General features: G+C 32.6%; 3 protein-coding genes across 3 annotated transcripts; 1 reads left to right on the forward strand and 2 right to left on the reverse strand.

Annotated features, from left to right (window-relative positions):
• Nucleotides 1-106: 106 nt before the first annotated feature.
• Nucleotides 107-3,366, forward strand: LOC118281581 (UDP-N-acetylglucosamine--dolichyl-phosphate N-acetylglucosaminephosphotransferase). Its single transcript, XM_035602189.2, has 5 exons — nt 107-384; nt 521-635; nt 796-1,009; nt 1,093-1,324; nt 1,517-3,366. Exons 1-5 carry the CDS (start codon nt 245-247, stop codon nt 2,001-2,003), a joined length of 1,188 nt encoding a protein of 395 aa, XP_035458082.2. The 5' UTR covers nt 107-244; the 3' UTR covers nt 2,004-3,366.
• Nucleotides 3,122-7,349, reverse strand: LOC118281578 (vacuolar protein sorting-associated protein 54). Its single transcript, XM_035602186.2, has 2 exons — nt 7,085-7,349; nt 3,122-7,005 (listed from the first exon to the last, which is right to left on the reverse strand). Exons 1-2 carry the CDS (start codon nt 7,177-7,179, stop codon nt 4,446-4,448), a joined length of 2,655 nt encoding a protein of 884 aa, XP_035458079.1. The 5' UTR covers nt 7,180-7,349; the 3' UTR covers nt 3,122-4,445.
• Nucleotides 7,350-9,589: 2,240 nt separating this feature from the next.
• On the reverse strand, nt 9,590-10,598 carry LOC118281577 (thyrostimulin alpha-2 subunit). Its single transcript, XM_035602184.2, has 3 exons — nt 10,454-10,598; nt 10,178-10,344; nt 9,590-9,870 (listed from the first exon to the last, which is right to left on the reverse strand). Exons 1-3 carry the CDS (start codon nt 10,539-10,541, stop codon nt 9,778-9,780), a joined length of 348 nt encoding a protein of 115 aa, XP_035458077.1. The 5' UTR covers nt 10,542-10,598; the 3' UTR covers nt 9,590-9,777.
• Nucleotides 10,599-10,711: the final 113 nt, after the last annotated feature.

A 10,711-nucleotide genomic window follows, 5' to 3' on the forward strand; every position in this document is an offset into this window, starting at 1 on the left:
AGTGAAATCTATGCAGTAATTGAGATAAAAGTAAATTATAATTAATTATTTAATAAATATCTGCTTTAGTTCTATCTTTTCAATGTCAAACTAATTGATAAGAAAAGTCAAATACGTCAGACGTCAAATGTCAAGTGATCACCTTAGCGAGAGACTTGACGTGTTATTTACTTTTAAACACAAAAATCCCATTGCCGATGATATTTTTCTAATATAACCGTGATAATAATATATAACCTGGAAGATGTGGGAAATTATAATTCTTTTAATATTATCGGCGATAGCCTACTTTATAACAGATGAATTAATACCTAATCTTACAGACCTGTTCGTTAAAGCCGGTCTGTTTGGAATTGATTTGTGTAAAACTAGTAAGAAGAAAATGTAAGTAAATATTCAATATATCCTTGCCATGTTTGCATTTGAATAAATATATGCACTTATATAGTTTGATAACATCGGGATAATTACTTATTGCGAATCTCTTCAGTTATTAACACGTATTGTTTTTAATTTTCAGTCCAGAAGCCATAGGTGTTGTATCTGGTTGCGTCTTCTTAATAACAAGTTTTCTATTTATACCCATTGTGTTTGGCAATGGCTTAATGGACACACAACACTTTCCTCACAATGAAGTAAGTGGTTATAAGTGTTCAACAGGATGTGGGGGTTTTATCTCACTATAATTTGATAAGATATTATTAACACTAGCACCTGAGTACTATCCACAAAACAGTAATATTACTATTTTCCTTAATGAAGAAACTTGTATAATATTGTTTGTTTCCATTTCAGTTTGCCGAAGTACTGGCTGGTTTGTTGTCCATCTGTTGCATGCTGCTCCTTGGGTTTGCTGATGATGTTTTAGACTTGAGATGGAGATACAAACTGTTGCTGCCAACAGTGGCATCACTACCTTTGCTTGTAGTGTATTATGTCAACTTCAACTCAACTACTTTTGTGGTTCCAATTCCACTGAGACAGTGGTTGGGAGTTTCCATCAATATTGGTATGGGAGATTAAAAGAAAATTTTTGAAAAGAAAAAATTAGGGCTGATTATTATTCACAACTGACACTTTCTTTTTTTGTAGGTATACTCTATTATGTCTACATGGGAATGTTGGCTGTTTTCTGCACAAATGCCATAAACATACTGGCTGGTGTCAATGGACTTGAAGTTGGGCAGTCTGTTATTATAGCATTATCAATAATTCTTTTTGATATAATTGAACTGAGAGGAGATCAGTTTAAAGCTCACACATTCTCTTTGCATGTAATGATTCCCTACCTGGCTACAACATTAGCACTGTTAAAACATAATTGGTAAGTTTTTTTATTAATAGTGTAGATAAGATGTGGAGATTGACTATGAGCTTCATTATTTTCAGTTGCCAGCAGCTCCATATCAATTTTACATGATTATGTGTATTTATCTTGATATAGCTATGCTAACTTCCATGAGTTCAAACCTTGTCTTCTTTGTACAAAAATAAAAATAATGTTTTTTCATTTCAGGTATCCTTCCAAGGTGTTTGTGGGAGATACATTTTGTTACGTTTCTGGAATGACATTTGCAGTTGTAGCTATATTAAGTCACTTCAGTAAGACAGTTTTACTGTTCTTTTTACCACAAATTATAAACTTTCTATACTCAGTGCCTCAACTATTCCACATTATTCCATGCCCAAGGCATCGCTTACCAAAATATAGTGAGGAGACTGATTTACTTCATGCAAGCAGAACAATAATAATAAAGAAAGAAATGACTGCACTTACTAAATTAATACTTCAAGTTTTAACTATGTTACGTCTAATTGATAAGATTGAAGAGGAAGAAAGTATAACTATAAACAATATGACACTTATTAATTTATTTTTAATAAAATTAGGGCCAACACCTGAAGTTCTATTAACCAAAAAGCTTATGATGTTTCAAGGCTTTTGTACAGTTGTAGCTTTCATTATAAGATATCCATTAGCATCATATTTTTATGATAGTTAAAAGTCGATCAAAGTAATATAAGTTTAATTAAGCACATGACATATTGTGACCTTAGTTCTGGTAATTACCAGGGCACCATCACTGGGCTGTAGTAATAAGTGCTTACGATTTACGTTAACATTTCGAATTTCGATTTTGACGTTAAATGAGGTCTATACCTAAAACTAGTTTATCCATTTGAATCGAGAAATTGGCCCGCGCGTTTAGGGTATTATTAAGAGTTTTATTAATGTACTAAAAATTGAAATTAAAACTAAAAACTTATTAATTTAGCAAAATGTGAAGCTCAAAATTTTATTATTTCAAGGTTTTTATTCAGTGCCTATCTACTTATTGACCGTGTACACACATATCGAATATAAGATATAATATGTAGTGTCGTGTACTACTAATAGTAATAGTACTAGTACTACAGTACTACTAGTAGTAGTAGTACTACTACTACTACTGTAGTAGGTACTATTATCATCAACTAAAATAAGACTAAACTAGTAGAGGGTAAGATAGTAAACAATAAGCCTAGCGCCATAGCTATTATTTCGCACCGCGTCAGGCACACAAGCGAATAATTCGACAGGTAATTGAGCGCGTGAGCGAGCTAAATTGCACTATGTTGCTTAGTAAAAACAATCGCTATTTTAGTGAGTTGTGGTGCTTCTGTAGTATTGATCCAATTACTAACTTCAGCGAAAATTTAATTATTTTTCGCCATCCTAAAGCGCGGTATGCCGATTCCGGTCAAACGATAATGTTAGGTATTATAATCGACTGGTGCTCAATCGTTAGGTACTGGTAAATGTAAATAAGAGCATTGTAAATTAATATCTGCTGATATGAGACAGTCTTAAGTTCTTCTACATACATACCCGTTATCTCCTTTATTTTATGCACCACTGCCTACCACTTTCGGGGATTATAAGGCATAATTTTATGTTGAATATTAAGTAGCTCATTTATTTCCACTTTAATATAATTTTGTAGGTGTGGGATTGACTATGAATGTACCTACAATATTTAAAATGTAATGCCGAATATGCTGATAAATACAGGGTCATGGAGTACCTATTTACCTACATATTTCGCATAATCGATAAGCAGGCAATAATTAAATCCCAATATTGTAATCAACATTTTATTTTAGAGGATGTTTTATATAAGAGGATAGCCAAAGATAAAAATGAATGTGATAAAAATAATAAGTTTTTACGTTGTAAACAATTTCATTGCTAAACTCATTCATTGCTCTTTGTCTAATATTGGTACATAGTTTTATTTAGTTTCTTAAACATAGTAATGGCTGTTAATATTTTTATATGTTGTTTATTAAATGTATGTACCCATACAATAAAGAGGAATAACAAAATTAAGTTTGTTTTCTATAAAATCCACAAAAATTGCATTTCACTCATCACGTTTCTTAAGTAAAATTTCTCATTTGCAGTACCTATGTCTTTTTACAGCGATTTTATAAGTGTGCCAATAGGCAACTAGTGCAGTATGGTACACCACATGCCCTTATTTCACTTGTTATAACTTTAACAAGATCAAATAAATTAGACACATTACATTAGCACATAGTATGTGTAAAATCTTGAGAAAAATTAAATGCTACATTCATAATATAAATATATTTTTAAAGCCAAGTACCTACGTTCTGTAAGGCTATACATATCTTAACGTTGGATTAAGATATTTTCTCTTGACAATGTCTATACAGCTATAATATATTATCTGTTCTGTATAATGTATCAAAAAGCTTGCATGTGATATTTGTCTTTGGGGTCTTGCCTTGCTTAATCATAACAATCCGATAGTTAGGAATATTTTGCTAGAAGGTCTAATCATTTATTATAATGAAATAATAAATATATTCAAGTGTTTTTGGTTATTAGCATTCATTGCATACAAATAATTTTTCAAATTATTTATTTTCTATTGTTATTATTAGTTAGTTCGGGAGGTTCACACAGATATAAAATCCAACAGGATGACATTGGGTATAACATTACGAATAATTAACTTAAGCAAGTGCAACAAACATGTGATGTTTTTTTTATTAACATTTGGAATAAATACATCAACCATTTACATATTTTTCAACAAGCAATCAGCCAGTACTTAAGTGTGTTAGATACTCCAATTCTTAAGGATGTTCTGCTTTAACTACACTTTAAATAAAATAAAAAATATAATAAGTACATTTATGATTTAAACTTATATGTTTATTTACATAATACATAAATACATCAATTCCATTAATCATATTGGTAAGTAAGTAAGTATTAGGTTTTACAATGAAGTTTTCTTTGGCCTTTACCAAGTTTATTTTGTTCCAGAATACAAACACCATTAATTTTTTAAACTTTAAATATTGTTTGAAATGATAAAGTAAATTTCTTTTAACAAAAATGGCTACAGAATATTTTTCTATATCATATAAACTTAATTTAACCAAATATCATACAATATATTGTCCTCTACATCATTGTCATTTATAACCCGTAATGTTTTGAGGGTTTGTAAGTAGAAAGTTAATTCTGAAGTAACCACACCATGCTGAGGGCTTCCATTTGCTACAATATTCATCTTCACTAATTGTTCTCTAAGCTTGTCTTTGAAATTATCATGTACTCTTTTATAAATGGTTCTTATTTGTTCATTAGGAAAGATATCAATAAGTGCTTCATGTAACTTAACTAAATGTTTAGAAATATTTCGGAATGTTTGAGATGGAACTGGTGGTTTAGCATCCCACCCGTTCAGTTGAGATGCAAGCATATTACTTACTATGAGACAAATCTTATTCTCTATTTCTTGCTTATGGCTCACTATATCACTCTCTATATTATTAAAACCATTAAGTGACAAATCTTTAGAGTGCTGTTTCTCAAGCAACCCTCTTATCTTGGGTAGAAACCACATGACTACCTGTAGGGATCTAGAAACCAAAGCTAGATTTGATGTAGAGATAGTTTTTAAGCCAGCACTTTGTATTGCTCCAGCACCTAAGACTAATTGGCAGCACCGAGAATTGAATAACCGGATCAATTCTAACATGCAATGAACCAAATACTGAACAATGACAGGAGATTGTTTAGTCGCATCACAATATTCCAACAATATTTTTATTAACAGTTGTACTGTTGCTACAACAGCATAACTTTCCTTATTAATTAATAAATATTTTCCATCAGGTTTGCCACTGTCATATTGTACAGCACTTGGTATTTCGCCTGATTCGTAAATTATATTTATTGCACTCTGTAACTCACAAGGTACATCTGCAGCTTTCCATCTCTCTGTATTTAGAGCAGAAGTCAATTGAGTTCTTCTTTCAGCGTGTAAACATTGTATATACTTCATAGCATAGCTTCTTAAAGCTAGCTTCATTGCATTACTACAATGTCCAGTGATTTCTTCACATTCATCACAGAAATTTTCGATGAGTTTAGATAAAGTTGATAATTGAGACATATCAGAAAAAACATAATCTTTGTCTGTTTTAGTTACTATAAGATTAGCACATCTTTCGTTGCAATAGTCAGAGAGAGATCCTATCATTTTTTTTAACTTTTCTTCCACAGCAACTAATTCCTCAGGTGACCACACATCTTCACTATCATTTCCAGTAACATCATCCATTTGAGTAATTTCTAATATCAAGTTGTGTAAAGATAATATTCTTTTGAATAAAATGATTAAATTTGGAGTAACTTTTTCCAGAAATGTTATACCTTCATTACACAGTAGCCACATATTGTCTGCATTAGATCCCCTTAAAACAATTTCTGTGTTGCCATCTCTTTCAGATATTATTTCTATAACAGATTGTTTGATTGTAGCTTGAATAGATGTCATTGCTTCTATTTTAAAAGTGTCAATAAAATCGAATTCCTTAAGGCGGAGGATTCCAGAAACTATTGATACAATTTTTTCTCTTTCTGGTATTTCTGTGTCATCTTTCGGAGGTCTATTAAGGTCTGTGACAATGAATCTTAAAAATTCATTGCTTAACATCTTATGTATCAATCTTTTCATTTCAGTTAGTTGTGGGGATAAATGACGAAATGCTTGTATTCCTGATAAGCGTGTTGATAATACCTTTTGGGTGGAGCTAATCAAGTCCAAGGCTGCTACATAATCTGAAGTGCTCAATAGCAGTTGTATCATTGGTTGTGTTTGCTGTACAGTCCCCATTAACTTTAAAAGATCATGAACATTGTTCAAATTTTGATTAATTCTTGTCAAACTTGCTAATTTCAGAGGACATTCAGTTAAATTACCTTTTACATGGGTTATGTTTTGTCTGGTTTTTCTTACAGTATTCACAGCTCTAGCCATCTGCTCCATTATGGTGTCATGAGACAACATTGCATGAAAAAATGCATCAGATTTTTGAGCTACTTGCTTAGAGATTTTCATTTCAATAACATCTAGGTATGTACTTAGTGTTTCCTGAAGAGATCTAATTGCAATACTAGGTTCTTCAGAATTACATAGACTAGGAAATACTTGGCTAAATACTTCTGGATTATTTAATGGTAGTGATTGTTCATAGAATATATTAGGCACCTCACAAACATTTTCAACCACAGGTGTTTTGTTTTTAACTGGAACACTTTCTTTCAGTCTGCAATGACGTCGATATTTTTTAGCAACTCTTTTACAATATGATTCGAAATGTGCTAATGTGATTTCAGGTAAATATGGACTAGGGTATATATCAACCTTTTCAACAAAACTGTCGCCCCACGTCTTAGTAAAAAAATTGCCTTGTTTACCTCTGTTAGGATCATTTAATACTGCTGGAAGATTTTGTGAGGAAGAATAGAAAGTCCAGTCGTCATTAGAGTCCTTTATGTACAAATGGTACTCCCTTACGTGGTACTTAAAGCCTGCTTTTCGTAAATCACCAAACTGCAGAGAGGAACACATACCATTTTGCCCATACTGACACAGTATGATAGATCCCTCTTTGATGCTGTGCTTATCTTGTATATGCCTGAAATTAAAATCATTAATTAAATTACGACGTTAAAATGGGCTTATCACTGTTATTAAAAATAATATAATCAAATAACCTTTCAAATTCCGTGGCAGAAGTGAAAAGTAGTCGAGGACAGTGAACACAGTTTTGCCATGTTGGCTTCTTACAAGTTGTAGAGTTGTCCTCCATACCATCTTTGTCTTATGGAATGGTAACAATTAATTATATTTGCGAAGCAATTAACATTGACTTAGATATATTAAATTCTATAAATCCACCCAATAATTTCATGACAATGGTAAATAAAAGTGACAGAACAGACAGACATACAGGCTGAACTGACATTTGGTTGACAGATCAGCAGATAGACGGCTGCCAGCGAGTAATCATGAGTTACCAGTTGCAAAATAGTTTTCTAGGTTTGGAATCTTGACCGACAATCATGTTAATGATTTTGATAATGTAGTTATATTATCGAGACTGCCTAACCCGGATATAAAATATACCTATTATAATGCGTTAAAAAGTGGGATACCTTTTGTCTTGTCCTTTTATACACAAGGGTGACCATTTCTTCCGGTAGACCAATGCCGTAGACAGTGAATAGATTTGAGGCTGGGTCTCATTGCAGACTACAGCAAAACCATATTGGTGCCAGAAACAGCTTGTTTTGTCATACTGGTTGTTTATGCCTTGCATTATCATCGAATATCACCTACTTTTTATAAATATGGAATGCTATGAGGTCGGGTTACTGCCTCAATGTAATTCCCAGCTCGTGTCTATCAGACATCAGCAAAGAATAATCAATCAACAGCATAATAAGTATAGGGGAATCAGTCAATCCTTATTCAGAATTATCAGCTCTCTTTAGCATACATTTAAACAAGGGAAATGTTCCCATGGGTGCAAGGTTCCATAAATCGTTCAAATTGCTTCTCCAAAATCTAAACATCTGTAAATACTGTAAAAGTTGATCTAGGTATCTTTCATCTCTGACGAGTACCATGGTCATGGTTCAGTTCTAATGTTTGTGATCATGCCTTAAACTAGGGTTACAAGTGTTACTTATTACTACACGGCGAGCTCTGGCCAGTTTGTAAAAATATACCCTGGAACCAGATTGGTTTGATCAACACCACGTGTACCGGCAAATTGCAATGGATTTTATAAGGCTCAAGCGGTCACGAAACGCTCCCAACGTCTAGAAAACCTCATAAAGCGGTCTTTGCGTCTTCTAAGTATTCCAAACACATTCATACTTTTACAATGAACACAACACTTAATATTTCTTCACATCACGTATCGTAAGTGACCCGGTTGTGGCCACTTTCACTATTTTGTCGACTTTGAGGCTTTCTTAACTTATAGTTTTTGTTATCACGAACATATTTCTTGTAAAAAGTCATTTAACATGTATTAACCTTGCCTAAGAAAACCCTTTTTTAAAGAACGTCCAATAGAAAAATAACTGTATAAGAAAGAAAAAAAAAGGGAGTTTGTGCCATTTTTGGCCAGATTCGTGCCATTTGTGGCCACGGTCGTGTGCTAGTTCTGGCCATAAAAAAATACAATAAAAGTAATCAAAATTTATTAATTAAATTGGACATTTTACAAACAATGGTTTTTATTTAGTTTGGAAAATATGAAATATTATTACTTCACTTGAATTTAACTTACAAATAAAGAGATCAACATTTATATGACGTTGGTAAAAGCTGCAAAGTAAACTGACCCTTTGTGTGAAGGCAATTTATTGCATCTCTGAAAATGAAAAATATGTATTTGTTGATATGTAAAGCCAAGGAAAACAAGCCACGATAAAATAAAGGGGAAGAAGTAGGGTGTCTATGTACATTAGTTTTGGCCAGCCATGTGGCCAAAGATGGAGAAATTCATAATTTTGTCTCCATTAGTGGCCACCTTCTAATAACCGCACTTCAGAAACATATGGCGACAAAATAACTTTAGTTTCACTTAGACAATATATTCTTCATGTAGTATTAACATAAACATCCAAACAATAAGCAAAGATTTAAAAAATAAAAACCAAATCCTCACCCGCTCGCCTTAGCCTTTTTGTTAAGATCTTAACAATTTCACCCTCAACTAAAAATAATGACTTGTTGCATCGAAGTGAAGTTTGACACATTAAAGCTGCCAACGGTATCAGTGTCTCCAATATTCAATATTTTAAATACTGTACATCACAGAGTAATTTATTTGTCCATGCCTTAGTTATAAATATTTGAAGGTCCAAATGGCCACAAAGGGGTCGGTGGCCACAACTGGGTCACTTGCCCTATTTGACAAGCACTTCACTATATTCTGCTTACCTACCTACTTAAATAAAACACTCAAACTTTTGTAGTTACTTATTACTTAACATGTTGACTACATAATCAAATGCTTTGTTATAGTAATACCTAATTGAGGTACTTAATTATGAGTAATTTTAAAATAACGATGGTAGGCCCTATTTTGTTTTGCCGAGTTTAAATTACCATGTTGTTTCATAATTTATTTCATTCTGTATTTTATGTAAACATACGTGATAAATAAGGGAGTAATTAACACATGAAAACAAAACCCAATAGGATATAGTTCGATATGTTTAATCGTAGTTATTAAAACATGTTGCAAGTTACATTAATGATAAGTTAATATTATTTTACATTTCATAGATCACAATACATAAATCCTTTAGGTACGATAAATTGTCAGAACTGTTTGTAAGTAGTATATTAAAGTAATATCTACATCTAATTTTCTATAAATAGTACATTTTTATTCTTTTTGACAATGATAACATGCGCACGTAACCGCTGATTTAAATATCAAGTTTCTTTCTCCATCTAAGCATAACACCTTGACTGGTACCTGAAAATAAAAAGAGGGAATATTTATGTAAACGAATAAAACATTTTATTTCTTTCTTTCTTGACAAAACACAACACATTTGTTGGTTCACGCAATCGTTATTTGAGTATGGTTGACGGAGGCCCTATCACAAATCTCCAAATCCTCAAAAGGTCGGCAACACACGTGTACCTAACTCCGGTATTGCGAGTGTTTAAAGACGGCGATTGCTTAGCATCAGGTGATATACTGAAATTTCGCTTTTCCCGTATTGACAAAAGCTGAGATGACTTTAATTTTTTCATGAAAGAGAGAAAAACATACTCACGTCTTCGGATTCCATTATATTGCAGCATTGGCCCAGTGATGTAACGGGATGACGCTTGAAGCCTAACATGATGCTAGGAAGTGACCAGGATTCGCAGAAGCCGCGACAAGCGTTTGTAGTTATTTTGAATTCTACGCAATCCGGTATGCTTATATTTCTGGTATGACCTGGAATTATTTATAGTTCAAATTAATATTTCTATAAAGAATTGTTGAGTTAGCCACAATTTAACGCCAAAATGTTTTATATTAATTTGTCATTAGAAGTGACACTAACCGATTCGATGACACCCAGGCTTCCTCCATGATTCTGCAGTGAATACGTTGCTGAGAGATATCAGTAACAGTAAACTCCTCAAAAGCATTGTAATGCTTCTCAAACTTCGGTTTGGGAATGAAAAATATTCCACGAAGATTTCCTTTTATCTTGCTCGTTGGCAGAGATTGACAAGTTTAGTTTGTTTAAGTGTAACAAAAATAAGCTGTGTCTATATTCGATATGTATTCATTCCAAATCAGTTATTCCTCTCAGAAA

This window comes from Spodoptera frugiperda, chromosome 28 (assembly GCF_023101765.2).
Source record: "Spodoptera frugiperda isolate SF20-4 chromosome 28, AGI-APGP_CSIRO_Sfru_2.0, whole genome shotgun sequence".
Classification (NCBI taxonomy): domain Eukaryota; kingdom Metazoa; phylum Arthropoda; class Insecta; order Lepidoptera; family Noctuidae; genus Spodoptera; species Spodoptera frugiperda.

What these genes read in the sequence shown, in the direction of transcription:
- LOC118281581 (XM_035602189.2), top strand. Translation starts at nt 245, where the DNA reads ATGTGGGAAATTATAATTCTTTTAATATTATCGGCGATAGCCTACTTT. An exon ending in GGGAGTTTCCATCAATATTG is followed by an intron (nt 1,010 to 1,092) that starts GTATGGGAGATT and finishes CTTTTTTTGTAG; the next exon opens with GTATACTCTATTATGTCTAC. An exon ending in GCACTGTTAAAACATAATTG is followed by an intron (nt 1,325 to 1,516) that starts GTAAGTTTTTTT and finishes TTTTCATTTCAG; the next exon opens with GTATCCTTCCAAGGTGTTTG.
- LOC118281578 (XM_035602186.2), bottom strand. Translation starts at nt 7,179, where the DNA reads ATGGAGGACAACTCTACAACTTGTAAGAAGCCAACATGGCAAAACTGT. An exon ending in TCTGCCACGGAATTTGAAAG is followed by an intron (nt 7,006 to 7,084) that starts GTTATTTGATTA and finishes TTTTAATTTCAG; the next exon opens with GCATATACAAGATAAGCACA.
- LOC118281577 (XM_035602184.2), bottom strand. Translation starts at nt 10,541, where the DNA reads ATGCTTTTGAGGAGTTTACTGTTACTGATATCTCTCAGCAACGTATTC. An exon ending in GCCTGGGTGTCATCGAATCG is followed by an intron (nt 10,345 to 10,453) that starts GTTAGTGTCACT and finishes AAATAATTCCAG; the next exon opens with GTCATACCAGAAATATAAGC. An exon ending in ATATAATGGAATCCGAAGAC is followed by an intron (nt 9,871 to 10,177) that starts GTGAGTATGTTT and finishes TTTTATTTTCAG; the next exon opens with GTACCAGTCAAGGTGTTATG.